Raw genomic sequence first — 17,173 nt, forward strand, 5'->3', positions numbered from 1 at the left:
AGTAGTAATTTCACTCCACTGTGTACTTGTACATAGACAGAATGACAATAAAAGCCTATTGACTTGACTATTCTTACAATACTCTCACAACAAGGAATGTTAGATATGTCATGATATGACATGTTTTAAGATGTTTTGACTTGACAGGATATCATTTTTGCAGTCTTTATTTAGTGAACTCTAATCTCCAGCCTTGTTCTCCTATTAAATGAGCACCAGGAAATCTCGGCAGCTATTCACTTTTATGATTCTTCAGATAACTGGCGACCTGTCCAGGGTGTATCCTGCCTTCCGCCCGAAGACTGCTGGGATAGGCTCCAGCATCCCCCCGCGACCCTGACGGAGAAGCGGCTTGGAAAATGGATGGATGGATGGATGGATGGATGGATGGATGGATGGATTCTTCAGATATTATTGTTCATCATGACTGATTATTTACTATTCATAAACGGAGTGTTATGAAAAAAAGTAAGTAAGGTAAGATGGCTGCGTGAGCGAACAAAGAACCCCACAAATGTGAGGATTTTCTCTGTAAAAAATTACAATAACTTTATCTTTAGTTTAATGTCGCTTCAATGTATTGTGGTCGTTTTTTATTCGTAACAAGCACAAGAAAATATGTATAGCATGCAAATGTCTTGGCAGATAGCCAGCTAACCTTCCCGTTCCACCTTAAATAGTTCGGCAGTTCTGACGCCTGAAGCACCAGAATGTAACTGTTGCACCATTTAAGGTGGAACAGGAAAATTCGAACAAGAAGCTGGCGAATAGTGGACTTCAGCTTTGTATCACCAAATAATTAAGAGTGGGAGATAATAAATAATTGTCTTAAACCTCCTCTTTGAAAGAATATGATGCCCTAAAGCCCAGCAGTGAGGTTGCTGACCTTTCCCCCTTCTCTGCTACCTCTGAAGTCGGTCGCCTACAGACCAGTGGTAATAGCCTGTTAATGAAGCACGCACACCCACATTTTCTAAGCTGGTTTTCCCTCAAGGTCACGGTGGGGTGGTGGTGCTGGAGCCTATCCCAGCGGAAGCCATTCACACACACCTAGGGGCAATTTAGCTTGTCCAATTGGCCTGACTGCATGTCTTTGGACTGTGGGAGGAAACCGGGTACTCCCACACAGGACACGCAAACCCCACACAGAAAGGACCCTGGTCACCCAGCCAGAGAATTGAACCCAGGCCCTTTTTCCTGTGAGGCGACAGCACCACCCACCGCACCACCGTGGATGGTCCCATTTCATAGGGCAAGATTTCAACCACTACCCCTTGTAACTCAGTGACACTCGAAAACAAGGGGTAGGGGTAAAAAGAAGAAATAGGATTGGGCCTTAGAGCAAATTAAAATCCTTTATTATATCTTCAAAAGAGTACAAATAAAAAAAAAAAAAGATCTTATTAATTGTGTAAATTTTGCATTATGTAAATATTACATAGATTTAGAGTGAACTTGTCTATTTTTTTCATTAAGGACAAGAAGCAAGGAAGAAAAGGTTGCTATGGCATGTCTGCTGACACACAGGAGAATTACAATGCTCAACAACAGATTTAAATCACTGCTGACTCACTCAAAGCAAGACGGAACAATCCACAGCTGTGCTTTCCTGGCATTTCATTTCCTCTAGGCTGGAGACACCCAGCAAAACAACTTTTAACATCTAGACATGACGAGTAATGACATGCACCCAGCCACCACCTCATTACTGCCTGTCTTCACCACAGAGTTTAGCCCAACTGAGGTAACATTCAGTCCACCTAGAATCTGCAGCAGTGAATTCTACAGCAGCATGACCTCTGTCATCATTGGTCTAACAGCAAAACACTGTTTACCTTCCAAACCCTGTAACATGGAACACATTACAGGTTAATCTTCGGCAGCTCTATTGGACCCACCTTTGCTTTTGTCAGCCTGATTCAGCCGTTGGAACAGGTACAAGTTCTAATGATAAACCGCTCCATAAAACCACACTTTAATCATACCATTTCAGTTTAAGTCATTCTGATCAGCGTATACACTAATCTGTGATCTGTGCTCCACCCATAAATGCATTCTATCATAGCAACTGTTGGACACGCTTTACAGAAATCTAGCCAAACGTCCATCTAAACTAATGAGAAACTGTAGCACACAACTTTTCGTCAAAGTACATAAAATCTAAGTTCCATATATATGAGTGGACCTGACACCGCAATCCTGCTGGAGTTTTAAACACATCAGTGTCACTGCTGGACTGAGACTAGTCCACCAACTAAAAATATCCGGCCAACAGCGTCCTGTGGGCAGCGTCCTGTGACCACTGATGAAAGACTAGAGGATGACCAACGCAAACTGTGCAGTAGCAGAGGAGCTGTCATCTCTGACTTTACATCTATAAAGTAAACTGACAAGGTAGGAGTGTCTAATAGCGTGGACAGTGAGTGGACACAGTGTCTAAAAACTTCAGCAGCACTGCTGGTGTCTGATCCACACAACACAGGGTTACTGCAGTCTGCAAAATGATCCACCACCCAAATAATACCAGCTCTGTGAGGGTTCATGGGGGTCCTGACCACTGAAGAACAAGGTAAAAAGGGGCTAACAATGTATGCAGAGTAACAGAAATCTGTAATTGTACAACAGCCCAAAATCACTTGTTTCCATTGACTTACCATTTACATCCACACACACACACACACACACACACACACACACACACACACACACACAAACACACACACACGTATATATATATATACACAAAAGTGAGCACACTCTCACATTTCAGGCCAATTGGACATAAATTGCCCCTGGGTGTGAATGTGTGAGTGACTGTCTGTGTCTGTCTGTCTGCCCTGTGATGGACTGGCGACCTGTTCAGGGTGTATCCTGTCTTCCGCCCGATGACCACTGGGATAGGCTCCAGCACCCCCCTGCGACCCTGAGGGAGCAGCAGCTTAGAAAATGGATAGATGGTTACTGTGGGAAAACATGAAGTATTATAATTTCATAATTTTACAAATCATCTCAACCATCTCTACCTTAGAATGGGGGAATGTAGCAGAGGGTGGGGAATTTACTGTACTGTAGCCTAAACACGGCAACGATTAATTGTTGTAAAGGTAAAAAGAAATAAAACATCATATTGCTGTTGTTGGAACAAAACCTTGCCAAGTCATTTTGGGCCATTTACTTGGTCCAATGTAAATGAAATTCACACACAATGTAAAAGACAACATGCATTTTCAAATTATGTCAAAAACTAAGAAACGACAAAAATGGAGATATGAAGTTTTCTTCCAACAGCAGCCATATGTGCATATTACTGAGTATAGTTTAGCAAACTGTTTAACCTTACATTAGTCCTCCATAGTTCTCTGTCAGTTCTCTTTCTCCATGCAGTGATTATTGCCTTTGAACCATCCTCATTGGCTTCTTTGTCAATCAATGCTGATATTCATTTTCATTACCTTATCTCCCAGGCCTACAGTATACACCACCTGCTGTTGGAACAAAACCTTGTATATCAATTTTTCATTTTTTGACATAATTTGAAAAAGCCTGTTGGCCTTTACATTTCGTGTAAATTCCATGATGAATGGGCCAAACGAAATGACCCAGGGCTACTAGGAAAAAAGTCTGTATCCCTTGTCTTACAATAAAAGTCTGTATTCCTGAATGAGGAATACTCCTGAATGAGGTTATATAATGATTTTATGTCACAGGAAAAAATAAAGCCCACTCAGATCAGGGCTGCAGACTTGGCAGTGCAGTGATATGGAATAAAGTCTGGTCTGAATCTGGCCACTTATTTACAACCTGCCTTTCATTAGCTGCAGAATGTCAGTTTACTTGTGCACACTCATCTGGATTCCTGCGTTCATTAGTTGATGTGCACATATTACTGTCATAGACACTAATGCAAAAGTAATGCAGATATTTAGAACACCTGCAGCTTCAGTAGGCCAGTGAATTTCAAAGCCACAGCCAAAGTGGCTCAGCTGATGATTCACTGCTTCACAATGCAGGCTCTTCAACACTGCATCAACAAATGGCACAGATTTGTGGCTTTGACCGTAAAACGTTGGAGCCTGTTTCCCATAATCTCTCTTTCAGACCTGCAGTGCTGCCCCACTTCTGAATTAACTGCTTTCTTCTGAACTGGTTCTCTTAATAAACCTACGGAACCGTATCGCATGTTGATTAAATCAGACTTTTTGTTAGTATTTATTGTCTACAACCATGCTATACGCCATAGATGTCTAATGAAATTCAACTCATAATATTTCACAATTAAATCCCTTAAATGGCCAGAGCCCAAAGTTTTATTGCACACTTCTCTATGAATAGCTCAGTCAGTTTGTACTGAAGTGCCTGTCGTTACTGAATAATAAGCCTCAGTGTGTAATAAGCCTGGGTTTTAAGGGGTTAAGCTCATAAAATCATTATTTATCATGACATAATGTGGCATTTTAAGGCATAAGCCTCTTAAAATCCCAGGCTTATTCGATACTAAGGCATATTATTCAGTAGCTACAGGGACTTCAATGCAAACTGGTTGAGCCATTCTTAGGTTATAGAAATGTGTACTAAAGCTTTGGACCCACCAGTGGGGCATGGCCATTTAAGTGGTTAAACGCTGAAGGTCATAGCATTCAAAGAATAATTTAATATCTTTTTGGATTCACCTCCTTCTGTGGATTTTACAGCCCTCATACATTTGGCCTAGCCATGCCCACTGGGCAGGTTCCCCAACTCCATCTTAACATCTTAAGGGCTGTCCTATTATTTTAATAGCTGGAGTGAAGTTTAAGAGGAGAGGAATGAAGTGTCGACTTCTGTAGCAGAACTTCTCCAGAAAGGAGTGCAATCCGATACATTTTCCTTTTCAAATGACCCCTCTGTAAAAAGAAAAACGGTGGACAAAACTGCACTAAATTACTTAAATATGCTTAATATTTCAAACCATAGCATTCGATTTGCAAACTACTCGGTCTGCTGATCTGCGATGTTATCACTTTTCTCTGCTTGCATGCTAGTCAGCAAGCTAAAGTCTAACTATGTGCGTTTCTCAGTGTCAAGTGACGGAAACAAGGACCAACTCTGTGAGTCGTCAGCAAGACTAACTTTATGTGCTGAACGTCCTTGTATATGGAGGAGCGGGGATGGATGGAAGACGGAATCTCAAAGAATTAGGCTGAATCTCAGTTGGCTCCCTTCTCCCCTATAGGGTGCACTACATAGTGTCATTTATAAAATTCTGACTTCTGCACCCAAATAAAGAAAATGTCCATATGGAATTGTGCACATGTGGCTGAATCCCAAATAGCTATTTCTGGACATTATGCACTATTTATATGTGAAATTTTATAGTGCACTTTGTAGGGAGTGGAGAGGTTCTCATTTTGAGGATCAGTGGTTCTTCCTCGTGTTCTTAGAGAGGTTCTCCTTCGTGAGTACTCAGTGATCTTCCTCATGCTCATAGAGAGGTTTTCCTTTAGAGGCTCAGTCGTTCTTCTTCATGCTTTTAAAGAGGTTCTCCTTTAGAAGCTCAGAGGTTCTTCCTCAAGCTTTTAAAGAAGTTCTTCCCTTAGAGGCTCAGGGGTTCTTCTTCATGCTCTACAACAGGTTCTCTTTTTAAGGTTCAGAGGTTCTTCCTCATGCTTTTAAAAGGTTCTCCCTTAGAAGCTGAGAGGTTCTTCCTCATGCTTTTAAAGAGGTTCTTCCTTTAGAGCCTCAGGGGTTCTTCTTCATGCTCTACAACAGGTTCTCTTTTTACAGTTCAGGGGTTCTTCCTCATGCTTTAAGAGAGGTTCTCCTTTTGAGGCTCGAGGATCAGTGGGATGCAGCTATTTCTGGAAATATTTTGCTGGAGCTGGTTCTGACGGCGCAGTACTGCTGCCCACTAGTGGCCATACGTTTTATTACCCTGAAAACATTGCACAACTTCTGGAAAAGTCCAAAGCCACGGGGATGTGAATCACACCGCCCACAGCCTCTGGTATAAATAGAGAGGCAGGAGCCTTCCAGCTGCAGGAGGAAGAGCGCGCGTACGGCCACAGCTGGGTAAGTGCTGCATTTTTCACAGTAGAGAGAGAGACAGAGAGAGGGAGAGGGAGAGAGAGAGAGAGGGAGGGGGAGAGGGAGAGGGGGAGAGGGTGGGTCTGAGGGTGTATAGATGCCTTTGCGGAACGTGCATCTGAACCTGCAGTAATATAGAAGCGTCGCTAATCTGGACGCCTCCTCGCCTTTTTTGGTTTTAGACATTTTACCAGTGCGCGGGTCCTTCAGTAATAACAGTGCATGCATGCATCTGTATACGTCATTAAAAACGAGTTTATTAATGCATGCGTACCTCTCATGTATTAAAAAAAATGACTGCCCCTTTGTGTTTCTTTATTTATGTTCTAAACCCCCTGTGAACGTTTTGCGCAGCTATGTTATTTACATTTGAACACTTTTTGTAAACAATACACGCGTTTTTATGCATATTCTAAAGCTGCGCTTTGCTGCGTGTCTTATTCTGCTAAACACGGTGAAAACAGCGGATGCTCATGGCTGAAAACCATGTAAACAACATTGCTCATATCACTCTACACAGCATGACCAAGCATTAGATAGATAGATAGATAGATAGATAGATAGATAGATAGATAGATAGATAGGTAGATAGATAGATAGATAGATAGATAGATAGGTAGATAGATAGATAGATAGATAGGTAGATAGATAGATAGGTAGATAGGTAGATAGATAGATAGGTAGATAGGTAGATAGATAGGTAGATAGATAGATAGATAGATAGATAGATAGATAGATAGGTAGATAGATAGATAGGTAGATAGATAGATAGATAGATAGATAGATAGATAGATAGATAGATAGGTAGATAGATAGACTGACTGATTTAATTAATACTCCTGCAGTGTTGTCCAGTGATTGAGGGCAGTCAGCTGAACTCTGTTTGTGTGCATCTTGCCTGAGAGAATGTGTATTGATTTTTCAATGCAGAGGGGAATTTGACTCCCTTTCCTAAATGATGGTGGTGGTGGTGTGTGTGTGTGTGAGTGTGTCTGGGGGAGGGCGGGGGGCTGCACAGGGTCAGCTGCGTCCTCACTGCAGCACAACTTCAGCTTCATGAAAACAAGCAAATCCCTCCCAGCTTAGACCAGACCATCTGCAGAGTAGAGCAGAGCTGCTTTACTCCAATATAACCACTCCTGTTTTTTTCTGTTTATCCTTGATCTCTTCAAAACAAGAGGCTCTGAAGCATTAAGCACTGTCCAGAATTTACTGTAGCTAAAGGAGTTAAATCTGCACAAGAGAGGCCACATAAAGCAGTAATATAACAAATGTAAAAGTGTTAAGACAATTAAAGTTAAGTAAATAAAATATTATGAGTTGTGCTGGATTGGCCTGCAGTGTACAGCCATCAGCTCATATTGTCCATGTCTGTGCAGAGACTTCAGAGGGCTGTGTGCTTCTTATGTAACTAAGGCTCCCTGCTTTAATCTGGCAAAAGTTTTGAGCTATTCTGCATGCACTAACTCAGCATGCAGGTGCTCTGCAGACATAGCAGTTCTATCGGCCAACCTCACGTGGCTAGCAGCACCATAAGTGGTTTATCAGAAACGAGTTGAAAAAGGCACTAAAAAGCGTTCATGTACTGTCACGACGCCAAGCTTGTAATAATAGAGGAGCACTTTTTGGTATATAGAACCCATTTCAAAAAGGTTCTATATACAACCCTTTTCAACACATTCACCATCAATCCGAAGAACCCTTTAACAATGCAAAGAATTCTGTAAGCATGCAAAGCATTCTCTAAATGTTACAGAACCGTTTCTTGAGTAAAGAACCCTCGATGAACAGTCACTCCTACTCTGAGAAGCTTCATAAATACAGGCCGTTGTGTGATGTCATGTTAATTAGATCATGTGGGGTAGTAGAGTGTTTAAATAGTTCGAGTTATTCAGTGAAGCTGATTTTAAAGCTTTCTGTTAAAAAATTGGACTGTATCAGCTGATATGCAAGAAAAGAAATGAAAAAGTGGTATCCTGCCATCTCTAATGACTCTCTGGGTCAACTCCTTAGCAGTTAGTACATGACTTGTATAACAGTACCAGTCAACCCTTGTAGCTAGCAGTTAACATGACTGGTCATAAGTTTCTCATTAAAACAAGTGGGCATCTTTGACTGTGGCACATTTCACAATCATTATCCTCATCATGATCTAGTCCATGTATGGACAGAGTGCAACTGAGGAAACAGCTTGAGGGAAAATAATTCTGCTGCGTATGTATTAACATGCACACACAAACATTTCCAAACAGATATAATATAGTCTAACCTAAGGTGCTGAAATGACAATACTACAAGACATTTTCACAATTTACTCAATATGCATCAGGATGTGTGTCTGAGGTTTGATAGGTATGAACAGAAAAAGAACCACTAGTACCAAAATACTATTAAAACCTATGAATAGTGACACTCAGTCCAATTAAACAGGACTAATTATGCTGTCTTTTTAAATATAACATGCAGTCTAACAATATCAACCACATATTCAGTAAAGCAAATGACAATCTGACCATGACAACAATAAATAAGATCATGTTGCCCACCCCACACAGACTATAGCTTATCTGAATTGTAATGAAAGATTGGGGTAGCAGAATTATTTTCTTTCTAATCTGGCGGAAAGTATGTATACAGCTTTAGAGGAAAGTTTGCTGACTCACAGAAGAATCTTCTGCTTGTCTCTGGGGGTTGATGATAATTGAAGAAAGGCTCTCAAAGCTGATAACACTATCAGCAAGAAGCAGGAGTGTTATTGGAATTTGCACAATATTAACTGCAAAATCACTGAACAAGCGTGAAAACATTTAGAATATATTCTAATAATAACACTGCTGTCCAAAAAGTTGGGAGTCACCATTCAAAGGTTTGAAATGTTGAATTTTCAGCAGATCAATATAAAAAAAATAAAGCAAACATTTTTCCTTGGTTTCAGCAATTACTAAAAAAAATCATGTGTGTTCAAGTTGTCCAGAAAGATTCTAAACTACAGAGAAAGGTGTAGAACATTGAGAATGAAGTCATAATAAAATTAACATCCAGAATTAAGATTAAGCATGCCTCGTATGTTAAAAGTGGTGATGAAATCATCAGTCATCGAGGCAGAGAAGTTGAAATGCATTGCATTGCAAATGCATTATATATATAATCCTAGGCACCAATATGTGTGTGCATGTATTTATCCTTGCTGTGTCATGAGCAGTGTTGCCCCCCCTGCTGGGTCTTATCAGTATTACAAAAAAAACAAAAAGTCACAGACAGACAAAGCAGTCATGATGGTCATTTGTTCCAGAACTAATAATAGCCCAAACACAAAGGAGCTCGCACTTGCTGGTAGAGAGTTAGAGCGTCTATGGGACGATGACTTGCACAATTGAAATTGCTGCGGGAAAAATAACCACATGCTGTAAACGTTACATAATGATAACCATTCAGCATGTTTACTTTCAAATTGAAAGTCAGGCTTGCCTCACTCTAACCATGACACACTGCAAGTCACTAGAAAAGTGATGCACTGGGATGACTCCTTCTGAAAACTCTTAACATGCTCTGTTTTGCCTTAGTGTTTTTCTACATCCAAAAGCTGGGCTCTGAGAGTGACCGAAGATGAGGGTGTATTGGTCATTTCTGGGCCTCTCTCTCCTCTACATCTCTGCTGAGTGTCTGCTTCCCCCCTCCAAAGATGATCTACAGCGTAAGTATATTGGAACCGCTTGCTGTGCTGTTTACACACATCCAAATACAGTGGAATCTCTTAAAAAAAACCAAAACAAACCTTCAAGCCATAGTTTGGCAAAACTACTGAAGAAGTGTCCGAAGAAGTCTTTTTCAGTTTTGCCCTGGAGCTACGCGTCTACTGTAGCTAACAAGCAATTAAATATTAGCATTAGCAGTTAGCATTGTGCAAACTGCATGACTAAATCATACTGTTGAGTAATCTGAACTAGACTTGCTTATTTGACCCACAAAACATCTCTGATATGTTTAAAGAGTATAAACCAAGTATATCTCTTAGAACTATGGACTCAGGTCAGCTAGTTGAACCCAGAGTCCAAACTAAACACACTAAAGCAGCATTTAGCTGTTATACTGCATACAACTGGAACAAAATGCCAGAAGACCTTAGATGAGCACCGAATATAGTGATTTTTAAATCCAGGTTAAAAACATTGATCTTTTCACATACTTATCATTAAGCACTTATTCTTACTGCACTTCACCCTCAATTAGCACCATAATTTTGGGGGCAGTCATGGGCTGGAGGTTAGGGAACCAGCCTTGTGACCGGAAGGTTGCCAGTTTGATCCCCAGAGGCGACAGCACATGACTGAGGTGTCCTTGAGCAAGACACCTAACCCCCAACTGCTCCCTGGGCGCTGTGGATTGGGCTGCCCACTGCTCTGGGCAAGTGTGCTCACTGCCCCCTAGTGTGTGTGTGCTCACTAGTGTGTATGTGGTGTTTCACTTCATGGACAGGTTACACACGGAGGTGAAATTTAAGTCCTTTTTTAACATTCTTTTATATCTTTCTTCTACTTGCCTCATTCATCATCCGTTCAACTGAAGAAATTTCTTATCAAAACCCACTTATGCAGTTTTAACAGAGATTTTGACATTCACTGTTTTCTGATTTGGGATTTGTTCTTAGGTAAGAGAATGGTTCTGTGGTTTAAGAACACGTCACAAATCTGACAGAAACTTTTTCTTAGGATCTTTCCCAGGAACACGTTTAAGAAAAAACCTTGATATTGGTCAATGAGGTCCTTTGTCTTTATTTTTCCTTTTAATGTTCATTATGCTTTTATTTATGTAAAGCTCATTTAATTGCATTGTGTATGAAATGTACTATATAACTTGTCTTGAACTTGACTTGGTTTCTAACACCATATGCTAAAAAAGTAACAGCCATCTTGGTTGCTGGTTGCATTAGCCTCAGTGCAAAACTTCAGACAACAATCACCTTTTTTTTCCAGACAAGCTATCATTTTTATTGTGTATCATGTAATTGGCTCAGTGCTGATAGCAGCTGACGTCTGTCCACAGAGATCTCCCAGACTGGGGAGAAGTACCTGGATAAGGAGATTGAAAATGCCATTAACGGAGTGAAGGAGATGAAGTCAGTGATGGAGAAGTCTGAGCAAGATCACCAGAAGTTCCTCTCTTCCCTGGAGGAAACGAAGAAACAGAAAGAGGTTAGAGAGAATTTCATACTGTGGACATGAAGTACTTTTCTATTCTGTTGCTTTGCACTGTCACTGACAGTAAAAGGCACCTCTCCTTACAGAAAAAAGAAGAAATTACATAAAAACCCTGCAGTACAAACAGGTTTAAAGCATAACAGTATTATTAAGTGCTGATGGATGAATCAACTGTATAAACAACTTTTATAGTCTTACAGTAATGTCGATCAAGGAACTGATATTAATAGATGTGTTCATTAGACTTTTATGTAAATGCTCATGAAGCACAACAGTTTTTATAAAAGGAATAATTACAGTACAAATTCATTACATTTCTTGGCAGAAATCAAATCAAGGTTGTCACATCACATTTACACAGGTGTGTCTTAGTTGCGTAGCTCCCTGGTAGTACTTAAATATACCAAAAATAGAAGAAAAAAATAAAGATATATATATATATATATATATATATATATATATATATATATATATATATATATATTCATATTCCAGATTATACAAGATATGGGTAGATGTTCATTTGTACAGGTGTAGATTTGCTAGATTAGATAAGATCAGAATGACTCGTTCTGAGGTGTGAATGCTCTGTATGGTATGGACTGTCCATGGAGATCATCATCATGATGCTTATTGCGATATTTACCTCATAAATCACAAAAACGGAGCTCAGATTTGCCAAAATCAAAACAAATGCATTTAAAGCCCAAAATACAAACCAAAATGAAATCATGGTCTTTGACTGTGCTCTCCTTTAATTAATACATTCAAATATTTATTGTACATTGGTGTATTTTGTATTTCATCATGTCTCCAGCACCTCTTATCCATTGCAAAATGACTAATGTACTGCGTCTAATTGCTTTAACTGCTGTATTTTCTGCAGTATAATTAGCTACATTTTGTAAATTTGTGTTAGGATGCCCTGAAGGCTGCACAGGATATGGAGGAGAAGCTGGCTGAAGAACAGCGGGTGTGTAATGACTCCATGCAGGCGCTGTGGGAAGAGTGCAAGCCATGTCTGAAGAACACCTGCATTAAATACTACTCCCGCACCTGCAGCAGCGGTTCCGGCTTAGTGGGCAGGCAGGTGAGACTATACTGGCCTCAAACTATTATTGACATATTTTACCTTCTTTATCTGTATTTTAATAAATGTCCATGTGCCATGTACAACACAACCAAAAATAAATGGTCAGAAAAATCAGTTACACTTTTTTGCCCTACATTGTATAACTGCTCATTGGTCACTTAAACTTCATAGCTCCACTATATAGGAGTACAGTCACAGACCCCATCTGATGCTGCATAGTTTATCAGTGCTCTCAGTTCACAGGCCTGCTGTTAACCTGTAGATATTGCTCGGGTGGTGGGCCATTCTCATAAGTATTTGACATCCTTTAGCCCTTTATCAGTGGTCAGTTTTTGACCACAGATGTGCTCTTTGCTGGTTATTTTTAGGTGCTGGACCACTCTCTGATACATTATGCTTTAGCGGGATAAGACCTATAAGTGTACCTATATCAGTGTCAAACCTTGGCTTTCGCAAGAGGGGTGTAAATTACTACATTAAAATATTGAAGTACAAACATGCTTTAACAGTTTTAATTGGATTTTGTTTTTAGGAGGACTGAAGTTCAATATAACGCTCGGTTTCCTTTTCAAAGGCCAACTATTGGCCTTTTGCCTGTGAATTTACATTTGCAAGTGTAAACTTAGATTTAGGTTTTTATTACATGATTACATTCATCTCTGTGATTTTTTTTTTCAAACACCAAATAATCCACATACTGTCGATGCCAAAATAAGTGAATAGCTGTCTCAAGGTTTTTGCTACATATTGAATAAGCTGTGCCAATGTTATGTTCAAATTAATAAAAGACACTGCTAAAAAATGGTTCTGCAAGGGTTCTTTCACAAAGAAAATGGTTCTTTATAGAATCATCAACAATGAAAGGGCCCTTTATATGTTTAAAGGGTTCTTTGCACTGTGAAAGAGTTCTTCAGATTGATGGAGAATGCGCTGTAGGTGGTTCTATATAGAATCTTTTTGAAAAGGGTTCCACTGATGTTACAAGCTAAATAACCTTTTTTGGTTCTATTTAGAACCCTTTGTGTTAAGAGTGTAGTTTTTATTTGGGCAGATTTTTGTATTAAGTTGATCTGGGTCAGGGACAGATCTAGGACTTCCAAACGGTCTAGTGTGTCACTTTCTCATGAACTTGGTCCCACCCATTTGAAATCAAAACATGGTTCCTTTGTCACTTTATAATTAAGCTAATAGTTCTTCTAACACATTTGGACTTTATTACGCCCCAAATAGTATGTGTACATGATAAAATGGACAATAATTAAAGATACAAGGTAAATACACTTAATAAACTGGACTCAACAACCACACCTTCCTGTGTGTCCATCTCTCAGCTGGAAGAGGTTCTGAACCGGACATCTCCTTTCTCCATCTGGATCAACGGTCAGAACATTGAGACTCTGGAGAAGGAGGACCAGCAGCAGAGCCAGCAGTTCCAGGACCTAGAGAAGCGCTACAGTGAAGTGGCTGATGGAGTGGACAGCATCTTCATGGACAGTATGAGGGTGTTTGACCACATGCACTCGTTCCAGCCCTTGAACCAGCCCAACCCCTTCAGCGGACTCTACCGCATGCCTAGCATGTTTAGCCGGCCGACCCGTGTCTATAGGTCCCCTGTCCATGACCCCGAGTTCCACAGCTTCCACAGCATGTTCTACCCTATGATGCAGAGGGCTCGCGATATCTTTGAATCATTCAAACCCTACATGGGCAGCGACATGGACTTTCCCACTGAAGGTAAATTTTTTTAGCATATCATTAAAATGGGAAACAAGGGAAGGAAGTAAGCATTTTGGACATACGTTAATATAATAAAAACTTTTTTTGTCCATTCATCAGGAAATGGAATGGGAAATGAAAAAAAGTTCAACTTTACTTTTCTTATGACAGCGACAGTAGATATGTGATATGAAGGCGGGGTTGTGACAACACATCTCTACATTTGCCCCCATGTGACAGATGGCAGTGTGAATGAAGATGTCATCATAACCAAGCCATTCGGGAACGATAAAATGACCTGCAGGGAGATTCGCCGTAACTCTGCAGGCTGCATCAAACTGCGAGAAGAATGTGAAAAATGCAAGGAGATCCAGCACATTGGTAAGCTCTTTGTTGAGACCTCATTATTTAATTGACGACCTTGTTGTGTTCTTTTTTATGCTGCTGTTTTATTCTAAACTGCATTCCATGTATGATAGCTGAAATATAAATACAAGTTAACTTGTATTGTAAGTTTTGAAAGATACAAACTGAAGGCCAAACTTAAGATCAGCCTGGGCTGCTTCACCTTTGCAGATTGTTCTGGAAAGAAGCCTCTGGAGGGCCCCTTGAAGGAGGAGCTGGAGAGGGCCCTTGCCATGGCTGAAAGGTTCACTCAGGAGTATAACAGAATCCTTAAGCACTTTGAGGAGGAGATGTTCAACACTTCAAAGCTGCTGGACATGTTCAGCAAGCAGTTCGGCTGGGTGTCCTCACTGGCCAACCGCACCCAGAGTGAAGATGGAATCTTTAAAATCCACGCGGTGAGTTCTGACGTAGGCTAAATGCCATCTTGGGCACTAATCACTAATCTCACCACAATTATTACTGTCAGACTGTAAAAAGTACACACCTCCGATTCATGCTGGATCAGAATCACTCCACAATTATTACTGTAGCACTATAAAAACTACAAACACTGCAGACTCCACAATTATTACAGTCAGACTGTAAAAAGTACACACACTGCCGATTCATACTGGATTATAATCTCACCATAATTAATACTGTCAGACTGTAAAAAGCTAAAAACCCTGCAGATTCATACTGGATTAAAATCTCTCCACAATTATTACCGTCAGACTGTAAAAAGTACACACACTGCTGATTCATACTGGATTATAATCTCTCCACAATTATTACAGTCAGACTGTAAAAAGTACACACACTGCCGATTCATACTGGATTATAATCTCTCCCTATTATTACAGTCAGACTGTAAAAAGTACATACACTGCAGATTCATACTGGATTATAATCTCTCCCTATTATTACAGTCAGACTGTAAAAAGTACATACACTGCAGATTCATACTGGATTATAATCTCTCCACAATTATTTATGTCAGCCTGTAAAAAGTACACACACTGCCGATTCATACTGGATTATAATCTCTCCCTATTATTACAGTCAGACTGTAAAAAGTACATACACTGCAGATTCATACTGGATTATAATCTCTCCACAATTATTTATGTCAGCCTGTAAAAAGTACACACACTGCCGATTCATACTGGATAATAATCTCTCCCTATTATTACAGTCAGACTGTAAAAAGTACATACACTGCAGATTCATACTGGATTATAATCTCTCCACAATTATTACTATCAGACTGTAAAAAGTACACACACTGCCGATTCATACTGGATTATAATCTCTCCCTATTATTACAGTCAGACTGTAAAAAGTACATACACTGCAGATTCATACTGGATTATAATCTCTCCACAATTATTACAGTCAGACTGTAAAAAGTACACACACTGCTGATTCATACTGGATTATAATCTCTCCCTATTATTACAGTCAGACTGTAAAAAGCTAAAAACCATGCAGATTCATACTGGATTAAAATCAAGGGTCTCGTCTCATAAAGGAATTGTTCTGTGAAAAATTTACTGAATCCCTGCTTCACCTGCCCTTCAAAAGCAGTTAAACAGCCAAAACATGTTTGGTGTCCAAAGTTTTTTAATTTTGCGCTGGAGCTACAGAGCTGATAAAAGAAATTTGTCACCCAAAAAGATTGCAGTTGAGATAAACTTCCATTTCTTTTTAGTTACATTAGCCTTGTAGCTCCAATGCACATTAAAGAAGAAAGCTGGAAACCAGACATGTCTTGGCTGTCTGACCTTTTGAAGAACTATTGCAGAACCTCCTCAGCTTCAATAGGGCTCCAGTTAGAGCACAACATGCATGATAACTTCTCTTATCACATGACTTTTCTTAAAACCCAGTAACTCACATTCAGCGGTGTGAAAAGTCAAAAGTATAGAAAGTAATCTGAAGCTGTTTTCTGGTTTAATAAAGGTCATATCTAAGACCACAGAGGACCCTGAGAAGCAAGCAGACACCAAAGTGTCAGTCAAACTGTTTGATGAGCCAGAAATGACCTTCACAGTGCCAGGAGACATCCCCTGGAATGATCCCAAATTCTCTGAAGTCGTGGCACAGGAGGCTCTGGACCGCTACAAACAGAGCGCTGTGTGAGTCTTTAAGAAATGATTTTCCGACTGTCTTAAGAAAACTTTGTTTTTTCCAGTTCCCACATTTTTCAACTTCTATAACTACTAACTGTACTGTTAACTATTGAATGGATGAGTAGAAGTTTTGTGGAACTTTTTAAAATCTGTTTAATCTGCATTAACATTAATTTGTTGATGTCTTTTTACATTTATCATTTCATATTACTAATTTTTCTTTGTTTCCTGTAGGTTTGTAAAGTAAATGTAGTGATCCCAGGTGGAACTTCCTGTCAGGAAATTGCCAGAGCAACTTCACAAGTCACTACCAGTCACTGAAAGAAATGTAATAAGCTTCTTCTGCATTAATATCTCACAACATACTGAAAGCTGTTCTACTTACCCAGCTGGATATCCTCTGTCTAGCATTATCCCTGCTGTATGATCCTCAACTAGGTCAAGAGAGATCCTCAGGAGTTTGTATGAAAATAAAAAGCTCTTATTCTAGTGCTTCTAGAAATAATCAGCTGTATATTAAAAAAAGGTTAATAAAATGAGTAATGGAGTCAAAAGCCTGGTTTCCCTTTCCACATGAACCTCTG

General features: G+C 39.8%; 1 protein-coding gene across 1 annotated transcript; it reads left to right on the forward strand.

The window, feature by feature from the left end:
- The first annotated feature begins 5,906 nt into the window (after nt 1-5,906).
- Nucleotides 5,907-17,143, forward strand: clu (clusterin). The gene is made up of 9 exons (XM_017695732.2): nt 5,907-6,048; nt 9,627-9,757; nt 11,107-11,255; nt 12,181-12,351; nt 13,686-14,088; nt 14,311-14,451; nt 14,647-14,873; nt 16,420-16,595; nt 16,824-17,143. The coding sequence occupies exons 2-9, from the start codon at nt 9,670-9,672 to the stop codon at nt 16,834-16,836; spliced, it is 1,368 nt and encodes a 455-aa protein (XP_017551221.1). The 5' UTR covers nt 5,907-6,048; nt 9,627-9,669; the 3' UTR covers nt 16,837-17,143.
- The last annotated feature ends 30 nt before the right edge of the window (nt 17,144-17,173 follow it).

This window comes from Pygocentrus nattereri, chromosome 4 (genome assembly GCF_015220715.1).
Source record: "Pygocentrus nattereri isolate fPygNat1 chromosome 4, fPygNat1.pri, whole genome shotgun sequence".
NCBI classification, from domain to species: domain Eukaryota; kingdom Metazoa; phylum Chordata; class Actinopteri; order Characiformes; family Serrasalmidae; genus Pygocentrus; species Pygocentrus nattereri.